This window comes from Thermobia domestica, chromosome 3, assembly GCF_964235325.1.
Source record: "Thermobia domestica chromosome 3, izTheDome1.hap1.1, whole genome shotgun sequence".
NCBI lineage: Eukaryota > Metazoa > Arthropoda > Insecta > Zygentoma > Lepismatidae > Thermobia > Thermobia domestica.
In genome coordinates this window covers 160,216,306-160,233,617 of record NC_137456.1, presented here as the reverse complement: position 1 = coordinate 160,233,617, position 17,312 = coordinate 160,216,306, and the positions used below count along the sequence as shown (strand labels likewise).

General features: G+C 35.7%; 2 protein-coding genes across 6 annotated transcripts in view; one reads left to right on the top strand and one right to left on the bottom strand.

Annotated features, from left to right (window-relative positions):
• LOC145680844 (insulin-2-like) overlaps positions 1-17,312 on the bottom strand; it is a 158,298-nt gene that overhangs the window by 136,951 nt on the left and 4,035 nt on the right. The gene's annotated exons all lie outside the window — the stretch shown is intronic.
• The window catches only part of Ptp10D (Protein tyrosine phosphatase 10D), a 279,629-nt gene continuing 264,171 nt past the window's right edge, over positions 1,855-17,312 (top strand). For all 5 annotated transcript variants that reach the window (XM_081751951.1, XM_081751950.1, XM_081751948.1 and 2 more), the window contains exon 1: positions 1,855-2,401. In XM_081751951.1, the coding sequence (XP_081608077.1) occupies positions 2,297-2,401 (105 nt within the window). In that variant the 5' untranslated portion in view covers positions 1,855-2,296. The remainder of the gene's footprint in view (positions 2,402-17,312) is intronic.

Genomic DNA, 17,312 nt, shown 5'->3' with positions numbered 1-17,312 from the left:
CCAGAGTTGATGAATGATTCTTCTATCCCTACTGATTTGGCATATATATATATATATATATATATATATATATATATATATATATATATATATATATATATATATATATATATATATCCTCGCACTATACATTTCTTGTTCGGGTTATTGCAGAATTAGAGGCTTCGGGAATGCCACTTTCTAAGAATATTGAGCTTAGTCAAGAAGAGAAGCAAAAAGTCGTGGAAGTGAGAGAAAGTGAAGGTAAAACTTGAAAATGTATTGGAAAAGAATTTGGAACTCAAGAGTTTGTATGCAGCACCAGATATTTTGGCTAGGAAACAAAGTGAATACAAATGCGAAATACCAATCGAACATGTGCCCAAGTTGAAGTTCGGCCCCATCTTGTCAGTTGATATGGAACGTCCATTCTCTACGTATAAGTTCAGGTGTAAATAAAGGCCTCACAGACCCCGCATTGCGGGATGCCTCAAGCCATTAGGGGACCCAAATCGTGAAGTATGACATAGAGAAGGGGCCTCGCTCCACGCTGTCTGCGAGAGGTCCCCCAAGCCTTTAGTTACGCCACTGTATAAGCTCATCCTCACCAACAAGAACAAACTCCACCGTTTTACTGTAGAAAACCTGTGCTTGTTATTTACTGTGAGGCCAATTACGGCTTATGTGGCGCAGACAACCCAGATAGCACGAATACTTGCGGCAAATTTTTGCTTCGTTTAGTGGAGCAAACAATCTGAAAGTTTGCGAAGGCAAAATTTCTTAATATTTATTAAAATCTTTCAATATGATCTGCAAATTTTCGCTGATTTGTAAAAATAAATTCACCACTGCAATTAACTTGCACCTTTTTTGAAAATATAGCGTTGAAAGTTTGCCGTCGCAAAGTTTGCAACTCTGTAAAAAAAAAAAAATGTTTCGAAAAACTTGCTGAAACCAAATATGTGATGATATTACCGAGTGCACGCGCATCGTACCCAGAATTCACTGCCTACATCAACTGTGACAAAACAAGCGGGAAGTGAGAATCGAAAAAAAACCAATGCACCAGAGGACTCTTCTCAATTTGCTACAAACATTACCTTCTAAATTTGCTACAAACATTACTTGATACATTTGCAGCAAAAATGATCTTGCGATCGTGAAAACACTTTCTGCAATGTTGCTGCAAACCTTTTAATAATTTCACCAAATTTATCAGCTCATTTTCGTTAATTTTGTCAAAGAAAATTTGCGCAAAATATTTGCAGCAAAGTCCTGGCAAACTTTCTTGCTGTGCAGTCGCAAACATTTCGTTTGTTTTGGCAGATGTTTTCATTTTCTGAGGCAACTTTGCTGCAAACTCAGCCAGCGTCAACCTCGTTATTTGCATTGAACTTTCGGCAAATTTTGTCATTTGTAAAGGCAAGTTTTTCTTTGCAAACTTTTTAGTTTGTCTTTGCAAATTTTTAAACATTTTTAAAAATTTTTCTGTGCTATCTGGGATGTGAAGGAGTGTTTTGTACTGAAGATTTATCTATACAAACATATATTTTATTAAAAATTCTCAATTTAAGCAGTGTTTCAATATTGAGCTGGTTAAAGTGTAAGGTAACATGACGTGTGTGCGTACATTTCTGTATTTTAAAGTTTGTATTCAGATTGTAATGCATCATTCCATACAAAAATGGATATCTTTTATAAGAACCTATTTTTTCATTTTTAATGCCTAATATAATATTTTAAGCACCTAAAACATACTTTTTTAGAACTTAAAAATCCGATGTCTACTTATAACGCTGTTCGCTTGTCTGCTTCGCTACTTTCGAGCGCATTGAATTATGGGTATAGTTAGTCTTTCACTTCCGGTGTGTTCACCTGTTGAGCTGTTTAGGAGCAGTTCGCGACGAGAAGTGAGACGATGAAGGATAGAAAAAACTATCCGTTCTCGACATTTTCAAGCACTTGTTTATTATGTGTTTATACGTGAAGGCATAATGTGAAAAATGTGCATCGAATGAGTTTGATATTTTAAAGTGATGCTATTTGTTTTTGTATGACAGTTGTGTTTTTTTTATACCTGGTGTTTTATAGTTCAATTGTGAATCTGTACCTGGCTGGAAATCTATTGTGGAGAAGGAACATGAAGTCAGCATTGTCACAATGGTACACTCATTGTAGTAACATCGTAGTAGGGTGCTAATATTCTTCGATTTGATGTTACGAAATACAGTTTTCGAGAAAACAGGTGTGCAAGGCACATTCTTTCGTGATACCTACTTCATAGATACACAGGATAGGTGTAACGCTTGTAAACGCGATGTGTGTTTATCAACAACCCATGGAGATGAGAGCGTGTGGGGTGTTATGTTTACTTCGAAAGCGCTTCCTCGTAACGTGGGTGTTACTTGGTTTTTTATTAAAGGTAAGAGATAACTATTTAGTTGCACTAGTTTTACAGTACGAATTATGTATCTAAAGGACAGACAAAACGCTTCATCCAATGCTTCCAAACTTTGCGAAAATGTTTTTAATTTGGCATTATTTTTAAGGTTTACTTTTGGAGGTGATCATCCAGTGAATCAAATCAAAAGGCAACAACAGGCGAATACTGTACGTTGTCTTATCTTACCATACGTCCTTAAATATAAGGGCACAATATTGGGATCTAAAAGAACTGATCGTTTTCGAAATGTGTGCCTTTGTAGCCATTTTTAAATACATTACACATACAGGACCACATTAAATGAATAGTGTTAGTGTAGAATGGGAACGTAGTTTCTGAGTGAGAATTCAGTGTGCGGAACTGTTACTATTATTATTGGTAAAGAAAAGGGGTTCCTTCGACAGACAGTTCTATCAGATAGAATATAAAGAAGTCCGTATGCTCGAGTAATGGGGTTCACACAAACGGGTCTACTAAATAGGAAAAAATATATACGCAAAATATGACCGGGATGTGAAACATTTTTCGTGAAGGAATGAGATTGTGAATGTAAGTAATTACTGTCAGTGCACAGCATATTGAAATAAATTGTGAGTTGTACTAGAAAAAAAGTATTGTATGTGTAAGTGTACTCTTCCACTATCATTTATACGTATACCCCCTCGCTGACGCGCCTGCTCCCTACGGACTCGCCCTCTGTCTACCGTTCGGGCTTCCCTGTTGCGGTCTTGCCCTGATGGTTAGATAGCATTCGTGCTTTTAATATGCACCTAGAACAAGTTGATTCGTATATTATACCTTGTAGTTTTTGTGCTATACCTCCTCACTGTATTTATACCAAGTCCTGACCTGAGATCAATCTGCTAGTAATAATGGAGCTCCTCAATTAGTGGATATTCTGTTGAAAGTAATACGAGGCTCTATCCTAACCTGAAAATGTAAGAAATCTGTCAAAATTTGGTAGAACCGTTTGCTCGAATGATGCCAAGAAATGTAATTTGTTGCTGTGTCATGATGTGAACTGTTGTTATAATTCCATCCATGGTACTTATGTGACAGAGGATTGCGTTTATAAAGAAAGGTGGGGTGATGAGGCATAGTTTGGGTTTAGTTTAAGATATGGTGAAGTAGAGAATTATTGGGTTTAGTTACACAGGCACGCCATCTACAACGGTTATCTTTATTTTTGCCCCGCGGTTTACTTGTGGAGCGTTGTTTCACATGATGATTCTTATTTATTATTGTTCCTATAGCAACTTATCTATTTACGATACTGTTTGTAGTTTTTTTTTTTTCTTTTGTCTGTAGTGTCTGAGTAATTAGGTGAGTTTAGGAAAAACTGATTAACTTTGTGTTTATACACTGATTGTTGTTTAAGTTTGGGAGATGGTTGTCCATTTGTTCAATGAATGTGGGCGTCAACTATTTTTGAGAAACAAAAATTGTATGGACAATGGGATTAAAAAAAAAATGCACTGCGGATATTAACATTGCGCTGTTCCTTCCGAAGTATTTGCTGATTTACGTAGGCGTATTGGCTTTTCTAACGACTGTACGCCCCAGGGTTCACATAATCATCGCTGTCAAAAACTTACCTCACATGTTAATCATTAGCTTATTGCAGCGATTTCCTGACAGGAATGAAAACTCAAGGAAATTAATTTTTGGCTATTAATTACTTGAAATTTTGTCGGGAAATTAAAATGAAAGTTTTCAACTTTCGATGTAATTTAGATCCTGCTTTCTCATTTTTGCGTGTTCGTTAACTAGAAAAATGTGATTTATCCTTGAAAGTTCGTGTCTGTTAAGAATTTCCTTAACTCTGTTAAAAATTTTTAACAGGATCCCATTGTCTGGTTTGCGAATATTATCTAACTTTAAAATTCAGTACAGTGAAACCTCTCTAAAGCGGACAGCCGTGGGGAATCAAAAATGGTCCGCCTTAGAGAGGTTTCAATATTTTCTTACGTAAATTAGTAAACAAGGTAATATGCAATTAGAAAAAAATATTTTTGTACCTGCATTATCTTGCGCCATCCAATTCGAGGCACAACATAGAATAAGATGTTATAGTTCTCTGCACTTTACAGATATCGCTACTTACTACGTTTTCGGTGTGTTGCTTTAATTCGTGAGTTAATTGCAGTCCAGTAATGACTTTTTTTTTTTTAAAGACGACATGCGTACCCGTGGTCAAAAATACCAAACTTGTCTTCTTTTGGTTAGAGATTCCACCCAGCGGGACAGTAGAATGATGTGTCATTCCAAACAGTGGGCAACTGTCAATCACTTTTGTTTCTGAAGCGGGTTGGGTGGGAGTGGGATGCAAGCAAAGGATATAAAGGTGTTGTGAAACAGAGACCCTTCCTCTGGGTTGCTGAACAGACAGGTGAGGAGGGAAATTGTTGTCACACCCACACTTTCTTCCTTGGTGACATACGTATGGTTTACTAAAAGTGTATTTTTATTGCACTTTACAACTTGTTTCTAGAGAAAGTGTCCGTAATACGGAGGTAAATAATACCTATAAAAGGCAAGAAAGACTGTCCGTGTCCGTACTAGAGAGTGTCCGCTTTAGAGAGATTTGCCAATATGTTTTTTCCTATTACAGTGTTTGGGGATTACACAATATGTCCGTTATGGGAGGTGTCCGTTAGTAGAGGTTTCACTGTATTAATATTTTACTCCAAATGTGAGTCGTATAAACATTTTGAGACGCTTTATACGTGTACGATTATTCGTCTCTAGTTGAACTGAGCTTGATCTCGAAATAGTGGGAAGGTATTTTCTCATAACTTGTTTGTCACCTAAATCTGTTTCGCGTGAGGATGTTTTTACTTCTATCTAATGTGCTCATTGATTTCAGAGTAATCCTGATTCTTTGTCGACACCAAGGTTTTAAAAAACCCACCTGTTTTTTAACCCCAGCCCAGTAGGTTTTGTTGTGGAAAATTGGAGTTTATTAGATTTTGTACGTACCGGTGTATTTAAGGACATATTTTTAAACCATTTATGCGTTCATGTTCTATTGTACATGTAAAAGTATGGAATTCCTTGTGGGGGCGCGATGGCTCATCTCTGGCGCGGGTGTCTGGTTCCCATCTCTCGCCAAGTGGACTTTGTGGTGGAAAGACATGTGTCATAAACTTTCTCGGGATTCCCCCGTTTCTTTCCACTTTTGTCGTGTCACTATTATCATCTATCTCATCACTAGTTCCCTTAGCCTCGGTGCATAGTCGTTAGATATTGGACTAGACTTAAATGCAAGAAGAAAAGAAATGTAGCACAAGAAAATCCGTGATACCCCTGATTTATCGCATATATTTCTATATCTTATTTGTAATGAGGAATTTTGTACAAAGTTAGTTACATCTCTCTAACTTGACAGGGTTGTGAGATACTTAATGTTTCGCATAAATTTTGACCCCCGCTGAGAATGTGTATTTTGATAAAAGTATCGTGATAAAGACCCAGTTCGTGGTACATGGTAACTGTATCCAAGAATTCATTTCAAACGGTTTCTCCGTTATGCAATCACTAACGAAATTAATTTTTATATAATAGATTACAGTGGAGCACTGTTACAGCGAATTTGATCGGGCGCAAACTAAATTCGTTATGCATGATTTCCCTCACTCCCTTTTTTTATTGGTATTCTGTTCTGGAACTAGGCATGTACCAAGAAACATGATTGAAGAAACTAATTGTACTCACATTAAGGTTATTTTTATTTCAATCCAAGTTTTGAGTATATTTTTGGAGGTGAATTTTCTTTTTCTTTTTTTTTTTGGGGGGGGGGGGTTAAAAACACGGATTTTTTACTAATGTCTGATTGACAGTTCATTATCTGACGTTATGATACTTGCCAAATATATTTATTGCTTTATATCTATAATCTTGCAAGTAAATAAGGAGTGTATCTTTCACAATTAATCGGTAGTTTTCGCCCGAGTTTACGATAAGAGGATGGAATTTAAGCAACGAAGGCATTGCTGTATTATTTTTACTGCTGCGTTTTGTTGCTCGAGCTCAGTTAATACACTCTCGATAAGATTTGTCCAATGACTTATATTGGCATTTGTCATATACAATAAATTTCAACCATACAGGAAAAGCGAATGACTAATGCAGGTAGATAAATATGAGAGCAATCTTGCCTTCATCTTTTATTTTTATGATTTACTCATACATACCGTTACATTATTCTCAGATCCTTCCTCGGTGATGTCTAAAAATTGCTAAACTGGTTGAATGTAGACGTCATCGAAGAAAGTGTCAGAAAGCACTGGAACAGTTTGAGTAAATTTATAAAAGTTCGGATTAGAAGGGAAGACTGTTCGTATTTGAAATATTCTGTACAGAATTGTTGAAATTCCTCCCCCCCCCCATATATATATATATATATATATATATATATATATATATATATATATATATATATATGTATGTATATTTGATAGAAACTACAACAAAACCCAAAAATTCCACCTTTAAAAATTTACTGAAAAACTCGGATTGAAATTATAACCTTAATATGATCATAGAGTTTCTCAGCACTCAGTTTGTTAGAGAATTGGCTTTAAATATGTATTACCAAAAGGAGGTCTCCAGAACAGAATATCATTGGAAAAAAGTATTTTGGAGTTATGTACGACAAATTTAGTTCGCGCTTGACCAAATTCACTGCAGCGGTGTTCAGCTGTAATCTGGGACAAAAAGTAACGCTACTACGTTCCCTTTGGATTTGTGGTACATACGCACGTATTAGTGCAAATATATAATAAAAAAAGTCCTTCTCCATGGTATTTAATTACAGAAGGAGAATGCATAACTTATAATAGGATAACTTTTCAACGCTACATTTGGGTAATTACACACATACAAACGAAAAAAGAGTTGCATTAAGTGGGAAATAAAAATTATCTTATAAGAATTACAAATGAACAAGTCAGGCTTTTTTAATTTTTTATTTATTTATTACTTCTTTTGTAATACAATAATTTGAGTCAAGAAGAAGACAAACGCTTCACTTAGAAAAAAGAAGATTACTAAGGATCTGACCGTACTTTCTCAGCACTACGACTTCATAATTGCAGACATGAAAACGAAAAAAAAAAAAAAAAAAAGTCGCATTTAGATAGTGATCGGGAAACTTCCGAATTCATCTTGTATCTGGTGGATTGTGTAGCATGTAGTACGCTTATCAAATGTTACAAAGGTCCTTTAATAATAATAAAAATATACTACTGTAGAATAGCAAGTTGGAAATCGAAAAAGAGATTTGCAAAAAATTCAATTAACACTTTTAGATTCGTGCTTCTAATGTCGACCTTCACATAAGTAGCTACTGCTTCATTACTAATCATCCGAGTGTCATGATTCAAAAACGTCATTCTCTTGGCCATTTTGCAATCAAGGTTCACTCGGACTCAGACTCACTATCTTGAATGAAACTCGCTCTCACTAGTCTCAATGAGACTTGGTTTAGATCGATATCTCGCTCATTGAGGCTCTTGCTGAGCCCGCTTTGTGGGAGACGCTATACGATATATTGTTAAAACGCGAAATAATAAAATGTCAGTTACCTATCCCTTTCACACAGTAATGCACATCAAATTAAATTTTCCTTGTTAGCTTCAGTTCTTTTAAATTCCTGCTATTGTAGAGGAACTGTTTCAGCATTATTCATCTGAGTGTCACTATTCATACGTCATTCTCTTCAGAATGAAACAAGCTTTCAAATGGTACCATGCAATGGATGCACATGTGTTCATAGTTTACGAAAAATGAGAAATTCGGTTTCCCCTTGAGTGGTCCCGGCTACAGTGACCCAAGTATAATCTAATTTGGAAAATACTGTGGCCTATATGTAATGCGTATGCCAAGTTTCGGTACAACATCCTCTCTTATCCTTCTAATGTACCACGCATTACACCGCCCAATTGCCATTTGCTGATAAGTATGCAACAAATCCACATAAAGAGCAGTAAAACAGCACTCATTTCCCTTGTTTTCCTTAGAACTAAATCATATAAAGTTTTCGGGATGTACGGGGAGAATAGGGGAATATGCTATAATTTTCAAATTCTTATGTATTAATGAACTGTGGGCATAAAATACTGACAGACAGTGCTGATAAACTGTCTTTGCCTGCCATTTTTGCTAAGCATATCGGGGGCCGCGGTGGCTCAGTGGTAGAGCGTTCACCTCTGGTGCTTGGGGTCCCGGGTTCGATTCCAGCCCCCGCCAAGTGAAATGATAAGTTTGGTTGTGTGTCACGCATTCCCTTTTGTGTGGGAAACTGGATTCAGTTTCCGATAGGTGTTCATGTTATTTAAACTGTAGGTTCAGATCTCATAGCTGTGTTTTAATGGTAAACTCCGACCATACATTTCTTATTCGTGCTTACCATTATTGCCTTTCATTCATATTTTACTGTTTCATGTAGATAAACAGTTAACCTTGGATTTAAAATATAATTAGTTTTTTCTTTATACTGTGACACTGTGTGAACCTGAACTTGGTGGGAATGTGTTTGAAATGAGCGTAATACTGATAAGCTAAGTAAGTTCATTCATCACTTGGCTTTATCATACTACGTGGGATTTCCTGTTCCGTATCTTATCTGTGTTTATTTAAGAGTTTCAGTTTTTTTCTAATTGTTTGTTTGTTGTTGTGTGGCATTGCTTACTTGTTGTATCGCCATTCGAACTAAATTGTGTCAGTAACGTGGCGTCTTTCTTCTTTTCTTTCTGTGTCGTTTTTTTAACAAAAAAAATTTAAAAAAAAACTTTTTTTTTTAATTTTTCTGTTAGTACATTATTCGGTGTTAATGCATTTACTTTGCTCGCCTTTTCGATGAGAAGTGTGTTGCTCATGGATTATTTTCAGTATTTCTTTGTAATCGCTGTAACTTGATTTAATTAATTTGTTTAGGCGAGCGTTGACTGAAGTAAAGTTTCAACAGTACTGTGATTTCAGTACCTTCAGTGTGGGCGACTCGGGCTCGATTGTTGCTGGGAGCTAATGGGATTTGGATCCTGTGTTGGTCTAGATCCGCATCTAGTCTGGACTGTACTTGAAAAGGAATATTTGACTCAAAAAAATGGAAATTACGTGGTTTTTGTACATTTGTAGTACCTAGTTCGCTCTTTGAGATTTATTCCTTAAGTAAGTTCAGGTTGCATCATATAACTGTGACAGCAGTCATGTGTTATTTACATTATGATCAATTTGATTGCTCTTCGTTCCCTACGTTAATGTCTTTATTGTTTTTATTTTTCACTGATATGCTATATTTACCAATACTAGCTGGCCTTCACCGGGGATCGATCCCAGAACATGTACAGCAAAAAATGGGCGTGCTTATTTTTCTACAGGAAAGCTCTTTTCGTAAGTTAGAACATAAATGCGGTTGAAAATTTCATCGTTCATTCATATAATTAAAGACAAACATAATGCCTATTTTAAAAAATAACAGAAGGCTTACAGTAGGACAGTGAATAATTGAGGTTGTGCGTTATGTAATTCGTGTGATAGACAATATACAAGACATTGGTGGTATAAAGTGATGGAGCCCTTTCCAATTTTCAAACAAGGTTAGTTGTGGGTGCGCATCTAAGAGTTGGGGCGATAGTATGCTATCGTAACCGTACGTAGATAGCAAAGAGTGTTCTATGATTTTTGCCCTCGGCGTATTTACTTCTGGGTCATTTTATGTTCCTGGAGTTGAATATATTGGAGTTGTGTCGCTTGCAAACTTACTAACTCGTACTGTAATTTAAAACACAGTTAATTTGCAAATGAAGGCATAACATCAAGAAGAACCACGCTCAGGGCATTTCACTGTTTTCAAAGGAATGCTAGCTGTTTCGTGGTTAGTTTGATATTTTATCCGCACATCATTTCTGATTCACAAAATTGCATTTCTTCTTGCCAAATTTCATGCAACATTTTGACTCTTCATGGTTGGTGGCACGTGCAGTGACCACAGTCCTCACCGTTATTTCCTTAAATATTATAGAAGCTCGTTAACTGGAAACGTTTTGAACTTAGCTACAATACGCATCATGACCAAAAGTTTGTTGGGTGTTATACATTGGATTTCCATGCGTTACCTCCGGGAAACTTTCGCCTACTTGTATTGTGCAACTGTGAAAGTTTAGAATCCTTGAAATGGAATTTACTGCAACTTCGAAAAAAGAAAGAAAGAAAAAGAACTAGATCCCAAAAGTTCTGATAGAAATGTGATTGATGCTATAGAATAAAGAGAGATGGGAAAGGTACTCAGCGACGGAGTTATTTAAAACTTACAAAAACTATTCTCCCAAGCTCAGATATTCAGAAATACCATCTCAGAAAAGTTTTGAACAAAAACCTGATGTTCATTTTCGAAATTTGGATGCTAAAACAACGGTCTATGTAATTAAGGCAGAAATATAAATCTCATATTTCTAATTAATATTGTAGGAACAGTAGTTTTAGTTACATTGTTTAGTGCGTTGGTTTTGGCTATCTCGAAATTATACATTGTCAGGTATATAAGACCCTAATTCGCGCTGTACACGTGAAAGTGTATATTCTATAAGCCATTTGCTGGTGTATATTTCATGAGATCTTGGAAAATTATGTGTGCAGCCTTCAAATTTTCATTCTGCAATCTGCAATAAAGTTTTAAATGCAGGGAATGTTGACAAGAATAGCATCTGATTCTGAAGAATTATTCTGTGTGATGAGTTCAGATGCCTATATTCGTTCTCATTTCGTAATAATTAATATGCAGGTTTATTAGTGCACGTATTAACTACATTCAAAAATATATATTGCTGATATATTAAGGGCGTATCTATGATAGCTATAATGTTTTAATTCAGATAGAAGCATTGGCATTGAATTGATTTCCAATTTCGCCATCTGGTATGAGATGGCTACCAGTGTGGGTGTTATTTTCATGACAATTAACTAATTTTGATCAAAGCATTTGGCTGTAGGTGCTGTATTTCATTTTCAAGCAGTGTATCAGCATCATATTACAGTTGTGGGTTTAACTTGAGAGTAGTAGGAAGAAGAAAATCCTAAGGAAATGGGAGTGCAATTGAAAAAGAACTGCATAAAGACCTGACTTGAGCACTCGCCTAAACAATAATTAAATCCGTAATTATTCTTCCGTACAACCTGTTGTTCAGTAGGAATGGAGCAGATAAATGGGACCTGTAAGGAAAATTTGACAGTGATGGAGGAGTATTTTATGGTACTAACCTATTAATATTTTTAAGATTGTATATTCCTTTAGTACGATATCTCATTGAGTTTTGAAGTACTGTACGTTTTAATTTACTCATTAGTGGATAAGTAAATGCAGAATGGAACGCAGCAGTAGTTGTTTAGTTACAGTTTACTTTGCTTTTCAGTGATATATTCACCCTCGCTTGGAATCGAACCTGAGACTGTAAGCACGAGGAGGGCACCCATGGTATTTGCGCGGCTAGTCCAAAATCTGAACTATAATTTCATTCTATATTCTCAAATTAGCTCGTTGTGTGAGTTTTTCTCCCGTGTAAGATCTTTAGGTTTCGAATATCATGAAAACGGCTGATAGGTCCTTCTTTCCCTGTTGTGCCATGTAAGTAATAATTGTAAGCTGTGAACATAATTATCTCGGTTTTGATGGAAATTGAGTTTGTAGGGTTAAAGACAATAAGGAAGTAATAGTAAGTTTGTAAATGATGAGCTTTCGAGAAGATCGAGGAAGATAATTTATTTTGGTGAACTTAAAACTGATATGGTATGGTTGCGAAACATTGCGTGCTCTGAAGGAAGAACGCACACTGAAAGTATCTGAGAACAGGATCTTGAGGCGAATATTCGGACCCAAGAGGGTCGGGAATGGGGAATGGCGGAAACTTTGTAACGAGGAACTACATAATTTGTACCGTTTAATTAACAACATTAAAGTCATCTAATCTAGGAGGATCAGATGGGGAGATCATTTAGCCAGAATAAAAGAAAGTAAAAATGCTTTTAGTTTTAACTGGAAGCCTAATCAGAAAACGACCATTAGGATGACCTAGGCGCAGATGGGAGGACAATATTAAGATGGCTCTCGCAGTAAAGGAATACAAAGTAGAAACGATTCAGTTGGCTAAGGACCGAAATTAGTACAGAGCTTTTGTGAATGCGGCATCGAACCTCCGGGTTTCATAGGCCACAGAGTTATCATAGTTAGTTAAACTTAAAACTGATGCTGTATGATAACCCTTATTTAAATGAAACTGGTAATGAAGTGCACCCTCAAGCTTTTCAATATAATGCAAGCGAGACTTTCATACGTAGTATGGTTAATGAGATAGACCATAGCCCAGAATTAAGATTAACAGTTACACTTTAATTTCTATTTGACTGATATTGTGCAAAGATGAGACCTATGTGATTCAATAGACGGCGTTGAGCGGCTCAAAATAAGTCTGAGGGGTAGGCTGATTCATGCGCACTTTAAAATGATAATAACAATGAAAAATAGATAAACAGATTTTTATTCCGCTGATAGTTCGATGTTATTAATAATTGATTGTATAATTGGTAATACTGAGAAGATAGAGGGAGTCTCAGTTACGCTGGTAAATTGGTGTTGCTGAATGGAACGTAGAACTCTGAGAAAATGTTAGTTCGAATTTGAGAAATAATGAAATTTGTAGTTCTCACGGTTAAGTCCTCTAGGCTAAAGGAGACGGATGATTAATGAAAGTGGATGATAATGAAATAATTACTGGGATGAGAATGTATTGCGAAAGGCAAGAACTCACGGACACAATTTTGTTCACCACGCTAATGGAGGAGATAGGAACAACAGTGAAGATAGTTAAAGAGAAGGAAAAAGAACAGTCAGAACATTATGTAAGATGGTACTCTTCGGGACAAATTGAAAGATATGCCAGGAGGTAAAAGGGGGATAAGAAGATGACAGTTTGATGGACGAGATTGAAGGTGTTAATTCTTCTGCCGAAACCAAATGATTAACTTACGACTTTAATGTGTTGGAGTTGCCAAATTTGCGGTAGATGAACTGTCAGTAACAGGTGAATAGCAATGATGATGACAGCGATTAATAGTTATATACTAATGTTAATGCGTTTATAACGAGAATAAATGCTTTTCTGTGTAACGTTCCTTTTTCTTAGTTCGGTTTTGTCATTGATTTTCTTACTGATTTGTCGTAACAGTTTCCCGGAGAATTCGCTTAGGAAATATGTTGTTAGGAATGAAAGTTTAATATGTTTTTGTTGCATACCATTCTTGCGTATTCTTTCTCTCTCTCCCTCAGTGTGTGGCACGTGTATGTAGATGTGTATGAAAATTAAATAGCCAACAGCATACCGTAACATCGTTCGTGACCTTCGTTTCTTTCTAGATTTTTTTTTTTTTTTTTTTGAAGAAACTGAAATGTTAGTTTGTGTGGATGTCGATAGTTCATTCACCTAAAATTCATTAAATGGGGAAGCAAACAGTGTGATGCGCTGAATGCTGTTATTTTCATATTCTAAGAATGTTGGCTTGGTCGTTCACTTCGGTGTTATGGATGTTCGTGTAGCTATGTGACAAGGACTTAACACATTTCAGACGCCCCTGAAGGTCGCCTCCAAATGGATGTTCAGTGAAGAAGTGAGAACGTGACATGATGTCTCTCCCAAGATTTTTTCCTTTTAGTTTTTATACAGTTTCTGTGTGCATTCGCTATAACGTTGTTTCTGTTATTTAGAGGCTTCAGGGATGACAAATTAAAGTAGGGACAAGTTTTGAAAAATGACTTCGTTAAAAAGAAATCGTTTCGAAAAAGTTCTCAGATAAGTATCAGATTCACTCAGCTAGATGGTTTACAATAATTGTAAAGATCAGTTGTTTACAGTAATTTGATGTTTCAACCCGTTTAGGAGATATGTAACGTATGAATAGAGACTGCTATACTGCTTAAAATTACGTAATTGTGGGAATTTTTTAAGAAAAGAAAAGATGTTGCTTTCGTTTTGTCTGCTTCTATAACATACAAGTAGTAGTTTTTGGTAGTTGTAGTTAACAGTGTTGCAAATTTTATGAATGTTGAGCGTATCTCCGAAAGGATTGAGATGTCAAATTTTTGTAAACGACATTACGATCTTTACGTTTATTGTAAAATATCAATATTCAGTTTACGTCCCACGGTTGTGCCGGCTAGGCTAAAGAAGAATCAATATTATTGGATGTGATACTTATCTAAGCATTTTCGAACAAAGCCCTTTGAAGAAAGTCAGATTTTCAATCTCTTGTAGCTTTATTTCTCCAGCATCACTTGATTTAACATGAGACCCACGAATGGGTAGGCGTAATCCAATCGTTCACTGTTTCTGTCATAAATGTGCTCGGTGCTAAATAAAACGGAAACACTTGACACTAAATAATTATGTATCAAAGCGACTTTCAGGTTGAAAAATATTGTACGCTTTCACTTCTACACAAGCAATAAATGGACGAGGACATGCAGAGCACGCTATTTAGGAATGGTTAATAAGGTTGCTGGAGAGAGAGAGAAAGGTTGGATTAATTGCAAAAATCACTACCTGCACTGTTATAGTTCTTACTAAAGCACTAAAAGTTTTCTCAAAAATGCAGTGGGATGAGGTGGAAGATGTGGATAGTGCAATGTTTTTTCCGGGCCGTGCTGTGTGAACTTAGTGACAGGAGAATGCTGTGTAAATTACAAGTACACTAGCTGAACATGCGCTATTTACACAGTGCACAGTTCTATTGTGAGCGTGAATCTCCTTCCCACTTCTCGCTATATCTCTGGAAATCCCTTTGCGGTCACAAGTAAAGGACAGTGAGACTCTCAAAGGGAGTGAATTGCTATAGACAATCATATAAATTCAGTATTTTAATATATAGAATGTTGGGGTGAGTTTGTGGCAAACTTGGATAAGTGATAGTTGATGCCGGATGACAATAGTTTTTTCTTAGAATTCCGTATCCGAGTACGCCTTCAAAGTTGCCAGCTTGCAATAGATTTTGTCATTCAGGTTAAAGCATAGCGCCTGAAATCTCCCTCAACCCGCAATACGTAGCTCCTGTACTGGTTACCTTACACAGGGGTATCAACCTTTACGTCCTAGTGGCAGTATTAAACTACTACGGTCAAAACGACACTTAAAATGTGGAATATAAAAATAAAGACAATTTTTTTTTTTTGAAAATTTGAATTAGAACTGGAAAATCTACACAAAATTTGAAATCGACCAGCGAAAACGGCGCGTTTCTAGCATTTGTGGTTTTCGAGATCTCATTGTCGAAAAGAATTGGCCAGATAGACGGAATTGACCACGAACATAAACTTTTCTTGACCACAAACATATAAACCTAGCGTTTTAATATATGAGACGTTCAGAAGTCAAACCGATTAACTCCGTTTTTGTTTGTTTTTTAGTTCTACACATTTTTAACTTGTAAAAGATATACACTTTTCAGAGGCAAAGTTGATTAACTCCATAGTGTAACAATTTGCCACTAGAATGCGTAAACGTTCTGATCACTCTCATTTAAATACATTGTATTTAAGTTACTAAAATGCTCTGCACTGAAAAATCTCGTTTGATGGAGTTCATCGCTTTGGCATCTGAACGGCTCATATAGATAGGTTTTCTTCAGATACGAATTTTATTTTAAGTTTCATTTAAAGAATTTATATAATTATAATTAATTTACGTTTCCGATTAGTTGAGGGTTGTGAAGTGAGTACAAGGATTGTTCATTTAATGCTGTTTTTTTTTTTTTAAATAATATTTACATTCTTAATGTTTTCTTCTCATTATTGCTAATTTTAAGAAAAAATCTTTTCATCTAAATTATTGTATTAACGTAGAATGCCTACCATCAGAACGCATGATTATGTGAAAATTCTTGAATCATGGACATTTTTATTCTCCTTACAACCTTCTTTACGTGCAATTTACGTGGTATATTTGTTGGACTTTAGAGTCGATAACAATGTACACAATATTATCATTTCTGGTCGACGCTAATTCGAATTTAAGAACATCATTTCTACCGTTTTCAAAAGAAACTATAGCATTAGTAGGCTATCTTGGCATGTGTAAGTTTGATCTTCAGTAGATAGATGACTAGTTTCCATCAAATTGAAGACACAACTATTGTGATGAAATCGTGTAGATTTAAAGTCAAAATAAGTGGTGGTTCACTTTTATTTATTTAATATCAGATTTTGTTTTGTAGTATGCAATATTATTTTTCAAGAGTTTCATTGAAGTATATACAAAAATAGCTATTTCAGTTAAAAGCCTAGGAATTTCAACACAAATATTTATTTGATTTGGTAGGAGTTGCATGCGCGTTGTTTGGTATCTGCTTCGTTAGGATGCTGTCTGGGTACTCGAGGTTTTGATTACGATCATGTCATGATTAAGTGTACATACGCGTACTTAATTGAGTCAAAGGGTGTTCTAATTGGCGTTTATAATCTCTTTAAACTGAACTGTGTTAATCTGATTGAAAAGCATAAACGATTTTTTTAAAATAAAAAGAAATGCTTTTATTACATAGTAGAATACTTTCTTATTTGTTAGAATCAAATTGTACAACTTAAATTTCAAACACTGCTATAGCAACTAGAACTCTGAGCTTTTGTATAGATATATAAACCCGATGACAACACATAAATTCACTGTAATGCATAGTTTTACTGTAAAATAACTAGTTACAGATATTGGTATAAATAGAGTGGTTGCAGGTGGCTGGTATTTCTGTTGGCTTCAACGTAACAAGTTTGAGCATTTTTCTTTCGTAAGAAGAGAAACACGTACCTTCCATAATGCAATTGAAAATGTTGAATAAGTACTAAGATTTTTTT